Source organism: Uloborus diversus, chromosome 3, assembly GCF_026930045.1.
Source record: "Uloborus diversus isolate 005 chromosome 3, Udiv.v.3.1, whole genome shotgun sequence".
NCBI lineage: Eukaryota > Metazoa > Arthropoda > Arachnida > Araneae > Uloboridae > Uloborus > Uloborus diversus.
The window spans coordinates 155531586-155551377 of record NC_072733.1 but is presented as its reverse complement, the minus strand read 5'-3'; the positions used below and the strand labels follow the sequence as shown (position 1 = coordinate 155551377).

At 34.4% G+C, this 19792-nt stretch overlaps 1 protein-coding gene across 2 annotated transcripts in view; it reads right to left on the bottom strand.

Annotated features, from left to right (window-relative positions):
* Positions 1 to 572: 572 nt before the first annotated feature.
* LOC129218402 (adipocyte plasma membrane-associated protein-like) overlaps positions 573 to 19792 on the bottom strand; it is a 55027-nt gene continuing 35807 nt past the window's right edge. For both annotated transcript variants that reach the window (XM_054852652.1, XM_054852653.1), the window contains exons 2-9: positions 14859 to 14957; positions 13038 to 13150; positions 9215 to 9304; positions 7300 to 7416; positions 6938 to 7109; positions 5742 to 5876; positions 3161 to 3431; positions 573 to 1239 (exon numbers count right to left, since the gene is read on the bottom strand). In XM_054852652.1, the coding sequence (XP_054708627.1) occupies positions 1042 to 1239; positions 3161 to 3431; positions 5742 to 5876; positions 6938 to 7109; positions 7300 to 7416; positions 9215 to 9304; positions 13038 to 13150; positions 14859 to 14957 (1195 nt within the window). In that variant the 3' untranslated portion in view covers positions 573 to 1041. The remainder of the gene's footprint in view (positions 1240 to 3160; positions 3432 to 5741; positions 5877 to 6937; positions 7110 to 7299; positions 7417 to 9214; positions 9305 to 13037; positions 13151 to 14858; positions 14958 to 19792) is intronic.

The window sequence follows — 19792 nt, the reverse complement described above, 5'->3', positions numbered from 1 at the left end:
TTTTAAAATTCGACTGAATCCTTCAATTACGAAGGAATTGAAAACTATGCTTTTCATATTCTGTCAATGATAAACCAAAAATACTTTCATAAACTACCTCAGAAGAACTCATTTCATACTAAGTTTTGAATTTAGACCGAATAAATAATGTTCAACTGTGCTGAATTTGAAAGAGATTTTGCGAGTTCTTCCGTACTCTAAACAAAAAATTTTAATTCTTAAAAATATGTTCAAAATTTAAAAACTTTGGAATGAATTTTGAAATCTAGTAGATTTTCAAGTCTAAATTTATCTAATGTTTCAGCGGTCATACGTGCTTTCAACTGGGCTTCGTGGTTCTGACTATTTTAAAAACCTATACTTTTACTTCGTTCGAAGCTACTCATTCAAATACAAACAAGTCTACCTGGTCTTGAATCTTAGACTTGTGAAATTATTGCACCTTCACAAAACTCGAAAACTGGTAACGTTTTTAAATTTGCTCATAGCGTTGAAGTTACGCTAAGAATCGAGGAAATGTTTATTCTCATTTAAAAAAATCAGTTTATGACAAATGTTAAAGATTTCAGAATATTTGTTTTATTCTTCAGAAACTGTACAAACACGATGTTTTACAAAACAGCAATTATGGACAAGTGTTGCAATTCAGGTGCTTGTGGCATTAAAACATCAATATTTAGAAACCGTGGTTAAAACATCAAGACATTTGAAAAGTTTCTTTGTACAGATTCATTGCGTCTCTTAATGAATTCTTTATACAGATTTCGTTGTTTCTGTTAATGAGGTTCCCGGAACCAGAAATATAAAAGTTAAACTTGAGTAAAAACTTTAACTGTATACAAACATCTAAAAACATTTCAATAAATACGAAAATAAAAACAGTTTCACTGCACAGAAAAAAAATTATGCGCTTAAAAGCTCACGCGTAACAGCGATGTCCTTCAGTTTAAAAATTATCACATCATGCATCGTCACAACAATCATTAACAATAAAATCACAGTTTAATAAATTAAAAATGGTCGATCCGATTAAAAAACAGTTCATAGCTTCAGCTTGCCCAAGTAATCGTTTATGAAAGATCCAAGGTATAGGTACCCTTCATGCTCTGTAACCTGTGACAGATCGCTAATCTTGCCATCTGGGGAGTGGAGGCTCCTTAACATTTTTCCATTTTCGTCGAATTCTATTATGATGCCGTGACGCCTGAGAAGTGGTAGTACGTAATCTCCTCGTTTGTACTGTGAAAGAAAATTTAGAAGTTTGCATTACACATTTTATTGGCAGCACTAAATATCAATTTTAAGATAAAGGCTTTCACGGTCGGTGTCAATAATGATGTAAGTTTTCGGGCTGTTGGGCCGTGGCAGCCAATCCCCAACCAGAATGAAGAGAGCTCAAGAGTCAACCAACTAGAAACAAGGACGAACGTTTAGGCAATCCTAGCCCAGAACGAAAAGAGAGCTAGCTCTTATGACATAAATAGTGGCAACACTTCGATATCTGCATCAGTTGCTAGGAAGTCTTACCTGGAAGCTTCGACTGCGCCAACACTGAAGATGGCCGCCGCAGATGCGGCCGAAACGTTTGGTGTAACACTCAGACCACGGCAAGACAGCCCGAAATCTTACAACATTTTAAAATATTAATTTTCTGCAAAGAGCCCTTCTAATATGAAGCACCTTAATTCCACTGAAAACAGTTTCGTAAAGCAAGATCTTATAACCCTTCTGACGAAAGAGCCAGAAGTTAATTCTAGGTTGCGCTAATGCATGATATTAGAGTCTACCTGAACTCTTTAAACGATTCCTGCAAGTTTAAATATTCTTTCCTACAAGTTACAACTTTACCCGAACAAAAGGTAAAAACTGAATATACGAATATTGTAAGTAAAACTCCGTCTTAGACGACTCGTGTCCCTCAAAACAGAAGAACACGTTCCGCTCGAAGAGTTAAAATCAACCGACTGATCCATTTTAAATATAGACACCTCAACGCCACGAAAAGAACATTCCATTAGGATTAAGAGACCAGTGAGAATTTACACTTTTCTTTTGAGAAGGAAATTAACTTATGTTGCTCTGATAAGTTCAGCTATTACCTTAACAATATATACTTTTTGGGGTTTCAGTCAAAAATGAAACGTTATCAACCAGGATTTGAGTTTCCTACTATTGCAAAATTACTATGGAAGTCATCCAACTTCGCTTAAATTTCCCCGAAATTGGGGGAAGTATTGTCAAGGTCAGAAGGCCAATGTTACTGCAGCCACACTATACTAAGTTCAAGGGAAAATTAGACTTAAAGTGAACAAAAAACTTGCCATTATGCGACGTCATTCACGCGTTTGACAAGAACAAATTAGTGCCCAGCAGACTACTAATACTTTATTCTAGCATAACATACGTAACACATACATAAACATACGTAAAAAATCTCGGGGACCTTGAAATTTGAATGAAAATAGTTTGACCGTTGCGGAATAACCAATCACAGGATTAAAAGATGGTGTCACTTGAATAGGGAAAATTTGGAGTCCAATTTAACATTAACTGCGATAGTAAATGCGCAGTGCAACATATAAAACTAATATTTCATATTGTACTGACACAACTTTAAATTCGCTAAATTCAGATTCCCAACATTGAGAACCATTCAGTTTCGAGTAATGATGTGTATAAGCGCACAAAATTTCAGAATCTACGCTAAAAATTTCTTATTGGGCTGTGGAATTCAAATTGTAAAAGAAAAAATCCTTGGAGAGCATTTTTAACTGGAGCTTTTAACGCACGGAAAAACTTAACTGATTAAGAATATTAAGACTTTCGTTCTCAACTAAAAGCAGACACCGATGTCGTGTTCTGGAAAATTGGTAACTTATGCCACTATTTTACTGTTGAAAAATTGTGAAATTACATTTATTAATTTGTATTCATTTAAAAAAGAATTTAACTGCATTTTAAGTATTAATACGCACACTGTAATTATGACAAAAGAGCTGCAAATAGAATAGCGCCTTTTTTTAAAAAAACTCAGTTCGCGAGTAAATGACTCTTTTTAAAGTGGGAAGAAATGTTTACTTTGTGTGCTTTGAAAGATGACAATATTTATCTTCGCAAAGAAAACTAAGAAATAACATAAAAAGAAGAATGTAGATGTTACCCTATAAGCAAACTCCTTGAATGCAGGAACGGTGGATAAATCGGCAAGAACAGTAAGGAAAGTTCCGGCGGCATGATGTGCACGACCCCAGATGAACTTTATCAGAGGATACGCATTCAGTTTATCCATGAATAAAGCATTTGTGCTGTTTCGGGCAGAAGTAAATCCAACCCAATATCCTCGAGGACTCGGTCGGATGTTATCTGGCTCTGCTGGCAGGACATCGGCAAAAACTTCCAATTTTCCCTTCTTGGGTCCTTTGAGATTGTACCTAAAAACAATTTTCTTAGTACAACAACAACAACTCGTGCAAATACTACGCATAAAGTCTTTCGGTATAAATACCGAAACTTTTAACACCCGAAAGACTTGAGATATTCTTATGGTAATAGTGTCTAAAGGCTCTACCATAGACCTCAGTAGCTCTGCCTTGCCGATGCTAAAGTTTTATCTAAGTTCAGAATATGTAAATATAATGAAAGTTTGTTTATAAAATAAAAGTACCGTCACTTAAAAGTACTATGGTTAGTTCATAAATTGAGAAATTTAAGTTAAATGGTAAAACAGAATTTTTTCTAGCTTGTGTGAAAAACATTTACACAGTACTAATTTAAAATATTGCATGGTTCTACGTATGAACTTTTTTCAACGTTGTAAAGTTTTGATCTTCCAAACACTGAGAAGTCACCGTGAAGGATCATTGCAACCGATGTTTTAGTGTTTAATTCTTTCAAGTTTTTGTGTTCTTGTAGCCAAGAGGAACGAGTCTAAAAAAACGTACAATAGTTACGGTTATGTAGATTACATTTTAACTTTCCTACTTTAGGGGTCGAAGATTAAAGCTTTTTCTAGCATATTTTGTACCATAAAGCTTCGAAATTTACTCAGACATGCAGAAATCAGTTTAGTATATCAAATCAAAAAATCCTTGTATATACATGTTCTATCTCAGTTTCTTCTGGTAACGTTTATCGAACCGATTCCTTCCGATTTAGAAACATGAAAAGAAAAAATAGCCAGGAAATTTTGACGAGCATGTCCCGTCCATTTCTGTCTTTGAATTTGGCGATCTAATACGCGTGCAAACTAATAGACTAGTCTTCTTGCCTATAAACCGGGTGTTCTCTTTTCCATCTCATCATTAGTCGAAAGTTCCTTGAGCAGTGGGCAAAGGCCAGCCATTTGTATTCAAGTCCACAGTGCATAGAAGGGAGAGATTTCACGTAATTTAATTTTTTAACTTTATTCTTTAAAAAAATGTATGAACACTACATTTAGTTCAAAATTTTACAAAATTACCAAGCGAAAGTTAATATTTTGTAATGCAGAAAGTTCGAATGTGTGAGAAACTAGGGAAAGGCGTGTCCTTTCCAAGCGGCCAAATTCATGTAAGCATAGGATTTGATTTGTTCAAAATACAAATTTGTAGGACCTTGGAAAACTGCTCAACAATCATCGACATGTTCATATAACTATTTTCATTGTCTAAAAAATAACAGCGACATTAATAAGTTACTGCACGATAAGAGGAACGTACAAATTTGAAGGCCCACTCATTTTGCTTAAATCTTATTTTAAGCCAAAACTTGTCTTGCTGAAGTATTGAGACTTTATATGCTGCACTAGCTATTATGAATTTTGCTCAGTAGCTCCCATGGCAGTGGGAAATCTCCACTGGTGAGCCGCGAAAAGTTTGCAAAAACTTGCAAATAATTGAAGTCGTTCATTTAAAACTTCTGCTATATTTCGTCACTCTCCTTTGCAGTATGAATAATTGGCTATGCAACGCGAGTATACGACTTTATTCAGTTAGCTATAATTAGTCATACTTGAAGAGCACTTTGAAGAAATCTCAAATTCCAAAACAATGCTTCGGCGCGTAAAAATTTGGAATAATCTTGCTAGAATTACGCAGCCCATTTAGTATTTTTAGCATTAATATACCTAACGCATACCTTTCATGCGGTTAATTCGATCAGAGCTATAGAACTGCTTAAGCAAACTTAGATAAACAAAGACAACAAGTTGCATCACCCACTTTCAAAGCTTTTTACTGGATGTTTCCAATCTTAATATAAATTGTCATTTATTACGATTATTTTCTAACTGGGTGAGTAACTCTCATGCCAATTTTTCGGTGAGTGAGCGTTTTTCACGAAGCCATTTTGTCAAATGAGAAAAACTTCCCAAAATTTGAGCGTACGTTTCGGAGTGTGCTCTAGTTTTCTTGCTCACTATGTTAACGACTATTTTCTGGTATAACACAAAATCTACGATATTTTAGTTCTTTTTCCTTTAGTATAATTAAGCCACTAATAGGGTTGCAAAAACTAACTCTCGTTCTCGAATATTTGGATTAGTTTTCCGATTAACGTCTAAACTAGGCATTAAATTGATGGAGCACTTGAAGTTTATATTTAGTTCCCGTCTAAGATGCATTGAAGAAACCAATATGTTATGAATGGTTGCGTTAAAAGTTATAATAACTTAGAATATTAAAGAGACTAGACAGACTCCTTAACTGCTACATTTTCAGATACGCAAGGTATTTTAAATCTTAAATTTGTAAGAAATGAATTACCTTAGTATTCTTCTGTTTGATATCTCACAAATGAGAAGAGATTTCTTGTCTTTGGAGAGCTGAACACCGTTCGGGAAATAAAGATTTCTTAGCAAAACTTCAGTTTCACCAGTATTCATGTTGTACCGAATGATGCTAGAAGAGAAATAGGGATAATTTTCACACTAAACTAATGTGATGACTTAAAGCTAAAAAGCTTCTTAACTTGAGGGAAGAATTTAGTATATATGTCAAATATTAAATTTCACTAAATTGCGCTGTCCCGATCCAGTTTGACGTTTTAAAACTATTAGGTCACCGGGACAGTTTATAAAGTCGTTGGATCCAAAAGTTGGACTATTTAAAAAAGTCTTGTTCCCTTCAAACTTCCCAAAAAAGTTTGATTTTTAAAACAGAACCACATAAGATATTTTTTTCTAGTTAGAGCTGGGTCGTGTTAAGAACTAAATGACATCAGGACAGAATTGCCGACCTTATGCTTTTTTTTAAATGTTTAACTTGCCTAAATATTCAAGGTCTACAGATTTTCGAACATGAAGCATGCAAAGATTCAAATAAATTACGCTATTTCTATACAAAAGGCAGTTAAGAACAGCCTTCATATAAAACTTATGAAAATTATAATGTACATTAAACTGATGCAACGCAGCGACGTATTTGTCATGTGCTAATTGTGAGTGACCGCGATAACATAGGGGACCCGAATAGATCCCAAAAATGCATCGCGACGAGCCCCTAAACATGTATATCCGCCACCTATTCAATGAGGTGAGACTGGAATTCTAACAGAAAAATTCCAGTTATTTCAAATCAAAAGACGTCAGTAGTAATGAAGCAATCCTAATTGGCTTCGGCACTTTCTGACTATTCAAATAAGTTCTTCGACGAAGGTTTAGTAAAAAAAAATTAGTACAAACAAATGAACTCAAGCGGTAGGGATATAAAATTTCGACTTTGAAGTTCTATATACTTAAAATAGCTAGCCACAAATTCTTTCATTAATTTGCTTAAAGTTGAGTGTTCATTTCTTTCATAATGAAATATGTTAAGAGCACCTAGTACGTAAAGTTATTGCAAAATTAAAAGTATAATTTAGATTAAACTGATTCAATGAGATAAGGCTGGAATATTCAAACAAATCCAATCAATCTTTTCCAATTTAAATTATAATTGGAGTAATTAAAACACCTACGTACCGACCACCGCCTTCGTATTCAGTCATGAGAAAATAAATCGTCGAAAGGTCCCACTTCGTGCTTGCATCTGAGAAATAAATGTTTCCTTCGTCATCGAGATCAAGATCATCCGGAAAATTCAATTTCTGCCCTTCCACTTGAACTGAACTAGCAAGTATTTTGGTTAAAGCACCTGAAACGATTGATGCATAAAATACAGCTTACTAAGATCTTCAGTTAAGTTTAGGTTAGAAGCTTAAGGTTTAGTGTTTTAGTTACTTTACTCTTTCCTGTAAGAAAAGAGTCAACCCTCATGCGTGGTCCAAGAATATTACTTTTAAATAATGCCAAAAGCCTATTTAATAGACATTCATCTAACTCACCTGTAGTGAAGTTCATTGTGAAAATGCCGTAATATGCGTCAATCACGTACAAAAGTCCATCCTTGCCTATCCTTAACCCTAAAGGTCGGCCACATAATCTCTCTTCATATGGCATAACTGAAAATAGTAAAAATGCTTTATAGCCATTTTTTTTACACAAGACCTTGAAGCAATAGTTTATATAATACATTGCAAATGCAATCATTAGTTATTTTTAACTGAGATTGCATTGCAAATTTAAAAAGATTTCAATTAAAAAACTTAATCTTCGAGTGTGCATACATAATATATTCCGAGGTGCCCACCTGGGGGAAGGTTATGGCGCAGAGTACGCCATTGAAATTTTTAGAGGGGGTGTTTCGAGGTGTATTTACTTTGTTGGTTGCTCTATTTTGGGGTTTTTACATTTAAGGGGGTGCGCCCTTGCTCTTGGGGGAGACCCAACGAAGTTAAATCAACGCAAATATCATTACTTGACATTCGCTATTTTTTTGTTTCGGAAGCGCTGCGGCAGACGCACTGCCTTTTGCAGACATAGTGCGATTCCCCGGCATAGCATCCACACCCTCACGTAGCACCACTATCGCTGGGATGCCATTGCCACAAGAATTTCGACTCCCAGTTTCCCCAGTAGATGGAGGCAGCTGGGCTCTACTCTATGTGAAACTGCACGAGGAATTTAATTTTGCCCAGACATACTCCATGTCAAACGAGTACTCGCGGGATCTTTCATATGCCTCATAATCATACGACATGGACGCTGTCGATTTTATGCATCTTTAAAATCCATCGAGTGGAGCCAGGTTTGATCCTGCGCCTTTGGGTGTGAGAGGCCAGCGTCTTAACCAGTCTACATCACTGTTGGCTCGCAATCAATTGTAAGTATACGAGTCAAAATCTCAGTAGATGTCGGCAATCTCTTCAGCAATAAAAACAAAAGGTATCTTAAGAAGCCTCAATTAAAAATAATTTCAGTTATCAAGTGGTTTTTCAAACTTGACTCACTCAGACATCTCAGCTACTGCTCTTTAGACAGCCTCGCAGTTAATGCGAAACTCGAGTACTATTCGACCTCAGATATGGTGGAAAGGCAAACATCCTAGACTCAGATAGAATATCTGTAATTGGTTGTTGGCCGATCTTTCATGGCAAACGTAGTCCGACTTTGTAGCATAAAAGCATTTCAATGAGAAAATTTCTCTGTAAAATGTTGCCACGCGATGTTTTAAAGAATAAACAATCTTTGGACGAAAATTCCAATCTCTTTCCGGAAGAGATCTTAGGAATATTAAACTTCAGCTTACCAGTGAAATGCTTATAACTGTAATTTAAAGATATATGCCTAGAATTGCACCATCAAAGTTTTGCACGAGTACCGGTAACCGACCACAGAATATCGTGAAAATGCAGACTAAGAACCAGAGCTAGAAAAACTAGCTTGTGTTATCTCGTCGCTAATTTTGGCTTCTCAGCTTCGTTAGAATTTAAAAATGAGTTGTCGAGAAAAAGTCCAAAGTTCTTATAAATTTTGTAAGACACTAAAACTCCTCGAAATGCCTGAAACATCCCAAGTACACTAGCATAGTTCTAGTGCAGTTGGAGAATAAAAATAAGTCTCCTATTCAGTTTTACTATACAATTATCTGGAAGGAGGCTAAATTAAATGAATTGTATGAGTGAAGATAAATTAGTTCAAATTAACCATGCAAAACAAAAGATCCAAGTAACATGGGTTTACCATTTAAATTTAATTGCCAAATCTCCAAATAAAGCTACAATTTCTAAAAATAACTTTTCATTTTTTTTTTAATTTCCATTTTGGAAGGGTGGCAAGCTCCCCTATCTTGCTCCTTCTGGATACGCACTTGCTAAGACTTCACAAATTCTAAATATGGTAAGAATTTCAGTTACTTACTGCATTGCCGACCGGTTTGAGCCATAGTCGTAATTTTGTCGCCTTGTATTTTCACGATTCGTCCATCTTCCAATCCTGTGTACATGTCTCCTAAAAAACATTTTGTAGATCCAAGTTAAAAACTACTTTTGTAGTAATCATTTTACTACTAATGTCATTTTAACCATTGACGCTCACCCCTGAAGAATTTGGATTTTGCATGCCAAAAGTTTGCAATATTTACATACGGCTTCATGCATGTGATTTACGGTACTTAGCCGTAAGTTACCGCCGCTAAGCCAGGGCTAAGGCAAGAATTACTTTTAATGTACCAAGACAGCCCGGTTATCACATCCAGATTACACCATGCTGCAGGCACTCGCTGGTGAGATGAATTTTCTGTATCTACCAGTTTGTTGGCACTCTCAGCTCCAACGAGATTATATCTGCCTCCCCAGCTCTGTTATTCACTAATCCAGACTGATGAGCTCTAAGTAGAACGAACCTGCTGTATCTGGATGTGATAACCGGGCTATCTAGTATATTTCATGTATCTTTTCGGTACTGTTTTACCTTTAATTTATAAAAATACAAAAGCATTGGGAAGCTTAATTTGCAAAATTTTGCCGAGTGGCATAAAAATATAATGTTGAAGTTGAACACTCCCTACTTCTCTATATACGTAACAAAACGATCCCCTCAAGGGTTTAAGGGTTCAAATAACTGCTCAATAAAACTGTAGACCAAAGTGTTACACTTCAAATATCTAATCATAAACTAAAAACATTTTGTAAAAACACATTACCTCAGCATTATAAGAGATTAGTGCAACGAAGAAACTTTTAAATCCGTTGCAGAGCTATTTTGTTCTTCATCTCTTATCAAAATTTGCACTGTGAAGGCTAGCTTTGCAGCAGTAACCTTGCTTTATTTCTGTCACGCACATAGAGGTATTCGGGCAATAAAACCGGACGAAGTAAAAATCCGAACGTTTGACAAAACTTGTTTGAAATCGAATTTTATTAAAGCCAGAAAACTTCCAGTCGGTAACATTAAAAATCGCCCTTGCTATTTCCACGTTGATGTACGCTAGTTCGAACTTATATATAGGTTTCGCTAGTTTTCGTTATCGATTCTTTTCATCTTATGTCCGTCTTTTGCATGTTATTGTATTTGAATATGCGATCTAGTAAAAACCATTATTGAAAAAGGTATGTGGCTCAATTTAAACCCATTTTGCGTCTGTTTACTTTCAAGTTGACTGGGGTTTTTCGTTGTGTTCACAATGCAACTTAGTTGAATCAATATTTCTCGAAAAAATCAGTACAATTTTCCAATCATTTATGCTTATTATATAAATGCAATGGCAAGCAATGATTTCTTATAACCTATGAATAAGAAAAGTCTGAAAAACAAATCGCGTAGCAATATTTAAAAAAAATTGTCTAGTTTCAAAAGATCGCAAATGTGAGCACTTCAATGTTGCAAACTTTCAACGGCAAAATACATTTACCATATTAAAAATTCGAGAACGGGTCAAAGTTTTGAGTGAATAGCTGGTGGTCCGCCCTCCGCCGGACCAACGGTTGAGAATCGCTGAACCAATGGAACAGTTGAAAAATCTAAAAATATTAACTTTAAAAAATTTAAGTATAACAGCTTTCATTGTTTGGAACTTAATTCATTTTCTTTGTTACTCAAAATATATTCGATAAATACACCTATTTTATACGCTCAAAAACATTCATAAAATAACAGATTACAACGATTAGTGGAAGAATATGAAGGGGAGGACAAATTATGCACATTTTCCAAATAATCTTAAATATTTCCATTGCAACGCTGTTGAAATTGAACAGAGTCGACTCTACTACTTGACTGGTGTGTAGTAGAGCAAACCCTAGGCAATGTCCTTTTAGTTGTTTCAACTGATTGAGATAATAAGGGCAGCGGCTCATGTGCCTGACAAGTAGACTGTCGTGTGAAGGATGTTGGGCAATTCCGTAACCTCCCGTTCGAAAGTTTATTAGACTAAGTTGCCTTGTGTGAAGAAGCCTTAATTGCGTACACTTACATCTATTATGTAGCTCGAAAAGTAAATGTGGGCAAAGCAAATTTTCTACACTTTTTTCGAAAATTTGTTACTTTATACCCTCAATTCTTTTGCATTATCCCGATTATGACGCTTGCAATCAAGTTAAGGGGTTACAGTACCTCAAAAATGACCAAACGATCAAAAAATTTTATTGCTTATTTCGAAACTAAACACTAGTCCAAACACAGGGAAAAGTTTCATTGCTTCAGTTCAAATATTGAAAAAGTTATGAGTGGTTTTAGGGCATGCTCGTTATGTGTTCTTATGCAAAAAGAACATTTTAACTTTGTTTTTCTCTATGATCGTTTGTGTTTTCGTGTCATAAGAATCCCTAAGGATTTTTTTCTATTAAAGGTACAGCTTTAAAGTAATACTTTTTGCAATTAGGATAATATTTAGCAAAACTGCATTGGATAAGTATTTTAGAAATTACTCAAATGTTTAGAGCATGTTATCTTTAAAAACAAAATTTTTTACGTAATTTATCACAGAAAATTTTCTAGTTAACACAAAAGCAAATGAATGCACAGATTTTGAGATTATGACCGTGATCGTTTAGCAAAAAGGTTTTTTATATTTTAGAAACAAAAAAGCCTTAGGGATTTTTAAAAATTGAAATTTTCCCAAATGTTTTGATTTTTTTTAAAAAGTAAGCAATATTTTGAAAATTTTTAAAATAAATTGATTACAAGGTAAGCATGTTATGGTTTCAACAAAAAATATAGCTTAAATTGAAAAAAAATGCTTGAAAGGTAGACCCCCCTTAAGGCACTAAAGTAAAAGCAATTAAGTGTTTCCGAAGTCATTAAAGTTATCTGTTACGAGAACGAATCGTTTTAGCATTGCCAAATTCCTTCTTGCGTAAGCAGCATTTGGGAGCATAATTCGGCTAGATATCTTCATACCAACGTGATATTTTCAGTAACTCAAGTCTCATTTTCTCAGAAAAATTTATTATACATCAATGCGACTTTTGAAACTAGAAAAATTAAATGCTGCCATTTTTATCTTTAGGACGGTATAAAATAACAGTAATTTTCGGTAAGGAGACTCCAATCAAGTCTTTAGATCAACTTCTCAGCATTCACAAAACTTTGAGCTAGAAAGAGGTTTAACCCCTTCGTACAAAAGGTTTAAACACGGTTGTAGTATTAAAAAAAATTTTTTGAATCAATTACTTAAAGTAGTCTATTCCGACTTAAAAATAGACACCTGTGACCAGGGACGAGTTAATGCTGGAACGCCATTCCAGTACTTTTCTGGGAAAATAAAAATCTCCTTTCACGTTAAATTGTTCAAGACTTGGAATTCGATTATTTCTCATTTGCCATCTGGTGCGGGAAAACTTACGAATTCACCCCAGCCAGACCCAATCTAGCTTCTACGTAGATGAAGATTGCTTATAATAGGCTCTTAAAATATCCCCACGAGACTTCGTATTCTCAAAGCACTTAATTAAAAATCAGTATGGAAAAAAAATAGCATTTAGAGATAACAAATATTTCAAAATACATTTGCAATGCATAGACAGATTTTATACAAAAGGATTAAAACAAGAGATCGTTGAAAAAATTAATCGAAAGCCATGATTTATCACTTTAAAAGGATTGTTTAAATCAAAAAAGGAAACTGACCATTGATTGCTCTCAAAATATTAGAATGCCATTAAGTTGCAAAAAAAAAATTTTTAATTTAGGTAGCTAAGCAAACTGAAAGAGTTTGCTATTAAAAGCAATCAAACGTTTCTACCTTTGTGGAATACTATAGATTCTGGCCCATGAAGAACTCCTTTGAACAACTCTTCCGCTGCACTAAGCTTATAATTCTCTGCTAAAGGTCCATTGAAAGCAGGGAAAGGTATACTGAAAATAATTCAATTTTTGTTTACGAACACAAAAAAGCAAAACACTGCTCAATTGAACACAGTATGGAAAACAAATTGCAAAGGAGATTCTTGAAATTTACCAACTTAAACTTTAGAAATTTGTTTTGCTACCTTAAAAATAAAGTTAACATTTTCTTAGTCTGCACTATCGACAAATTTGGGATTTTGACATTTATTCGTTGTTTATTTGGCGACTTTTACCCAACAGAAAAAAATTGTAAGTAAACAATGTTACTATTGAAGCGAATATCGTTGCTGCAGTAATTACACAGCTTATGTTAAACAACTGAGAGAAATTTTTAAACCACGCATATGTTTATTTCTCGAAGAAATTACGTAGGAACCCCATAACTTCTTTAGTACGTCAAACTTCATAAGATTAATTCAAAGATCTAGAAAAAAATCAGACAAAGAATAGTCTTTGTATGGGGAAGATTTTTTTCTTGGTACTAGAAGATATTTAGAGTGTCTTTATAAGTATTTTGATCTATAGTATAAATACTAGTATAAAATATAGTTATACAATTAAACTGTTAGTATAATATAAATTATGATTAGTTAAATAAATCAACGAGAATTAAAAGTATACGGAGAATATACTAATTATCGTATAATTTTGAAATACACAGGACTGTATTTTTCGCGAAAAGTATTTTGGTATGGATGTGCATGCAAATATCACTCTTAATTATGCATCCTTCAATTCTTATTGCGTTTAACTCCTTGATAATTTAGATGCAACTATGATATTTTTCTATATTTCGAAACTTAAGAGTATTTGGATAGCTCAGTCGATAGTGCGTTAGGCTTTTAACCTAACGGTCCAAGACTCAAGTCCTTGTTCGGGCGGCAAACCTTAGAGTAATTTTCAAATATATGTGCTCCTCTGAAAATTAATACCTACAAAGTGCCCTCAGTATCATTTATATCTCTTAGGGAAGCAACTTATGCTATAGTAATAGGAAGCTTTTATATTTATTTTTGCAAGTTTCCAATTAAAGAGTAACGTCATATTAACTTTATCATTGTATGCCTTAAAGCTCGTAGAAGTTTACAGCCAAAATAAAGTTTTGTTCGATCGCCGACTAGTGCGAAAGATCGGCTAGCATTTACATAAATATTCAGGAAAGAAAAAAATACAACTTTTGTTTTAATTGTTTGGATATCAGTAATTTTGATAAAGGCCTAAACCCTAAGAAGAAACCGCTGCCATTGAAACTTCCTGCCTTGAATTTCTTGCGATTTCAGACTCGTGAAATTTAATCAGATTCCATTTAAGAATCAGCTATAAAGAGACCAAGCCAACCGCATTGACAAATTTGCACTATCGTAATTCCATAGTACTTATTTCTTTTCCTTCAAACGGAAAAGTGTTCTTATCTATGTCGAGTTTACACTACAAGTTTTAATTTCTAGCTTAACGTAAATGCAGGCTGAGAAATTATCTTTTAGTGAACTTTATGTAGAAAGAAAAATCTTGGACGTTATTAGCAATAAAACATAGTATACTATTAGCATTGTTAATCTTATCGAATTTTTAGGTTAGTTTGAAAAATAAAGAGCAATACTTTACATAATTTAAAGCATGAAAATTTTAGTTTAAAGTCATGGTAAATTTCAAAAACTTTCATAAGTATAGCACTTCATTTAAATAAAGTGAAAAATAACTTCATGAAGTTTATTACCTGTAGGCTTTAGGCTCCCAGTCCAGTAGCGTCGGGGAATACAATAGCAATAAAACAAAAATTGTCCCAGATAGGGTTAGTTGAATTAAAACCTTCATGCTGAAAACAAAAATAAATTACCAAGAAGCCTGTATTAAGCACGTTACATGCTTAAAATTGTGCGAAAGATCAGTTTTTGTAAAAGATGGTTCCGAAAATTTTTGAAGCATAACTAAAAAGTTTTCAATAGAAGGAACCTACCCGTCATATTCAAGTCAAATTTTCGATTATGTTCACATTTCAGTGCTATATTCAGTGCTCCGACGTTTCATACTAGAGTGGAAATAGGGAAGTACTGTTTTTCAAAGTCCACTTTGTATCTTCAGGATATTGTGCACAAAAGTTTTGGTTCCGTTAGATTGCACTTTATTACAGAATATAATTTTGTCCCAAAGACAAAGCTCCCTCAGATTATAAAAATTATTTTGAGCATTATACGCATAGTGAAAAAGTTAAGACAGGAGTTTTCTACTGAAATATTTTTACATCCAAGCTAGCTTACATCCATGACTAGCTACAAGTCAAGTCAAAATATTGTAATTACTTTTACGGCTCGATGTTTAATACATAGTTCCAATAAGTTATTCATTTATTCAGCAGTAAAGCTTATCGGCCAAATTTCACTTGATACCTATCCAAAAACTTGCAATACATACTATTTACAATCTTATTTGCTGTCGAAAAACATTAAGTTATTTTATTATTCAATAAGCCTCTTGCTTTTAGTAATAAAAGAATTGTTTTATGCATGAAGAGCATCCCCAGTAAATATTTTCGGTTACAGCATACGCAAGGTTCTTTAAATGCGTACACTATATTCAAATACCCGTTTAAAAGAAGAAAAATTAAATATGCTGGCCATTGTGGAGAACATGTACGGTATTACAGTATTTCTTGCATGCGTGTAGCATACATTAAAGTGCTGGTACGCCAAACGGGCCAACCATTCGTCGTTGAGTCACGCGACTTGGTCTTTGGGTCAGCTTTTGCTAAGCCAACGATTGGACTTTCTCCCTCCATTTTAATTACTACATAAGGGGTGGCCAGTCTTTTAGGAAGAGTGCTAATATGTGTAGAAAAAAGTTACTCGTGCCACTTTAATTTTCCGATTTACTGAAGAATAGCAAGTGAAGAAAAAAATAGGCAGATAGCGTGGTTTTTATCAAGTAGCACATTGTTTTTAATCCATGTACATCTGACAGTTTAGATGTAAAATACTAATACATATTCAAAAAAATGAAACTGAAGTGCAAAATTAAGTTTTATTGCTAATAACTGATTGAAACCTTAAAAACATTTAAGAGATAAATTGAAAATATTCTATAAACAATCTTTAGTCGAGTCACGAATTTTTAACTTCGGCCAATTCATCTATCCATATTGAGATTTTCTTGAAGATGCTAGCTGAATTAAGTATGTCAGATGCACATCGATTAAGCTTGAATTATTTTGATTTTATTATGTTCATGATAGAAGACATTTTTCACGCTGATACCCGCCACTGACACTAACCAATAATAACAGATTACCAAATAGTGTAAATTTTAAACTTTTTATTCGTAAAAATTTCCAAAATTCAATGCAATTTGAATCTTGCGTAGTTTCAACTTTGCAGTATAACAACTCGTGTGCTACCCTCCTAACCCATGTTATCCATCTGTCGCGAGACAATATTTGCATCATTATGTTTCTCATTAATATAAAACCACAAGTAAGATTTAATGAATTTCTTCGAATATAGTTTTCACGGCTTGACAAAGTTCCTGCAAACTAAATTTTTACTCTATTTTTAAGTTTTTCTGATACATCTGCGTTCCACAATGTAACACGTGTGCTGCTGGTTGGTCATCCCTGACGCACAAGACTCGCATAAAGGCTACCCTAATACTCAGTAACGTTAGTGAATTGAGGCAACAAAGATTTACAGAATTATTTTTCCCGTTTGATTAGCAGAAACCGTGAATTTATGTGTATGACCTTGAAAAATTATGTGATTACTGACTAAAATAAGTGGAATTGCAAGTCAAAAGAATGTCATCTTCGTGTAAAAAAAGGAAGAGTCTTTGGCCAGTATACACTTATAAGGTTACAAGAGTACAGTTATATACATGTTGAGCACAAATTATGAACTCCTTTTAAACATTTTTGAAACGACTGCACATATAACCGTAAGTGATACATAAATTAAAGTAAAAATATTATTAAAATATAAGTTTTTCTGCTATAAGTGTTCGATATGCGACTGTTGTTAAAGTCAAATATCTAATTTGTAGCTTATTTTGCTTTTATGAGGTTACGGTAAAAACGCCGATGATTAGTCCAGTCAATAGATACATTTTACCTTGCAAAAAAAAGGGGTCAAAGATTTTCTTTTTTTAATTTGTACATATTGGTGCCGACATGGAAAAACCAAGTTATCCAACACGAAAGACCCCGGGAGAACTTTTGGGGGCCGAAAAACCACAAAAATTGATGACTTTTTTCCAAAGTGTCTCCGAAATGGTTCAACTTAGAAAAAAGTTTTAAATGTAAAGTTTAAAGAACATAAAATTTCCTACATTTTTTGTATTTACAACTTTTTTGTAGCACAAATAACAAGCTTGCTATAGCTCCTTGAAAATAGGCAATTTTCCTCCACTCCGAAAAAAAAAAGCTTTCACACCGAAAGCAAGGCGTCATAACCATTAGAACTTTAATAGAAACTTTAGTTTCAGAGAGTTTATTGACAGAGTAGTTTGAGTTTCTTGCTCCCCCCCCCCCCCCGCTGAACACAGAGTAGCAATTCTGGCTGACAGATTAGTTCCCACTAGACTCCAAAAAACAAACGATGTATTATGAAACTGAAATACATATATACACATTCATTTAAAGCACATACGACGATGCAATAATAAAAAACCCTTCCTCACTGCTCACGAACTAACTTTTCTGATCTGACAGAGGTAGTCTTCATCAGACTCCAATAATAGATGATATATTGCTGTTTGTAACTGGATTAAACAATATATACATTCATTTGAGGGATATAATTCGTACATTCTAGTCTAATTATTGCAAACAGAGATGCGATTTTTAAATATTAATGTGAAGGAAAGAATATTAGGCAACTAATAAGCAAACAATCAACACAGTCATGCAGCCTATGCTCTGATACAATAATAATAAACCCTCCCCCACCGCTCACGAACTAATATTTCTAGTCTGACAGAGGTAGTCTTCAGTCAGACTCCAATAACACATGATTTATATTGCAGTTTGTAATTGAATTACATAATCTTCTCGCTCATTTAAAGCACATAATTCGTACCATCTATTACAAGCGAAAATGCAATATTCGAATATAAGTGTGAATGAATAAATATTACGGTGATAATAAGCAAACAATACACATAATAATGCGTAAATAAAGGTACAATAGTAATACGTAATGAACACTTTGAAAAAATTCTGCAGAAACTGACTTTTTGAGGCATGAAAAACCCCAAAAGAATTACCTTTCAAAATGAAAATCCAACTGTAGAAGTTTAATACATACATCTAAATTACAGGGAGATTCATTCGACCTTAGAGCAAATAGAAAGGACAACAAAATAACGCTGTTTATCTTCTTCGAAGCCGTTTTGAAGGCTTAGGTTCTCCCGGTTCAGAATCTGTAGGGGTAGAAAGGAAGCTGTGGTCCTTTAATTGTTAATCTCCTTGTTGCGGCAATTTCAAAAGCTCCTGGAACAAATCTTCAGCACGCTCATCCAAAGATGAAATTTCTGCAACATTTTCACAATTTGTGCCACTGCAGTGTTTGCACTTATTGGAGCATTTTAAACCTGCCTTCGACAAGAATAGGCTTCAGTACAATTTTTCTTGCAGGTACAAGGTACAATCTTCAAAAGATTCTGAGTAACTGAATCTCTTTTCGTGTCAACATGCATTAGACCTTGCGTTCTGCGTTCAAAGCCCTATTTCTCTGGATCAATTATGTTGCCCAACCAACTTTGAATTTGGTGGTAGCACCGATATGAGTGATAACGTCCAGCATCCCCCCCCCCCCCCCGCACAATGGAGGTAGCCCTGCAAGACTTATTTTAGCCCTGTATACTAGTTTTATAAAAAGATTAAATTGCAAAGTATCCAAAGATATGTTCAAATACTTTACATCACCTGTGTATAATGTGCAAAATGTTTTCTCCAGCTGCAGCTACGGCATCATGATGACAGATTAGGTTCATTAATACTTCCATAGCTTCGTTAATTTCAGGAGACTATTTTTCAGGAGACAACTTAATTGTGCCTTGGCCAAAGATTGCCGAAGTCGTATCACACCCACTTAACGCATGGATGAAAAGAATATTGCTGGGGCAAACTTAAAAGACTTAGTGGGGGGAAAAACAAATCACAAGCATTTTCTCTTCCAGGTCTTAAAAAGAACAAGTTGCTGAAAGGCTGTCCTAAAGCTGTCATTAGCACCAACAGATCTATATCCTCTCGCCCACTATAACAACCTTTTCAATTTCCTTCGCCTTTGAAAGAGCAGTAAGCAAGTCGGCACCTACTTGAGTCTACCTGACTTCAATGCCACTCTTCGAAATATGTCTCAAGAAATTGAATAAGACAATTCTTGTTATAACTTGCCAGATATCTTTCTTAAGGAATTTAGTTAACATGTTAGGTTGAACCATTACTTCAAGGGAAGAGATTGATTGCTCATTTATATAGCATTTGTGACACGCAGTGTGAATTGTCACTTTTAAGAACTTCAAAAACGCTGATGTTCTTCATTTTGCCGTTTTGAGCTTCATCTTTGAAGATTTTCTATTTCCTTCTCCTTCACAATCTATTTCGCATTCATTCAATCGTAAATAATAAGAAACATCTTGATCAGGCGTAATCATTTCTAGGGA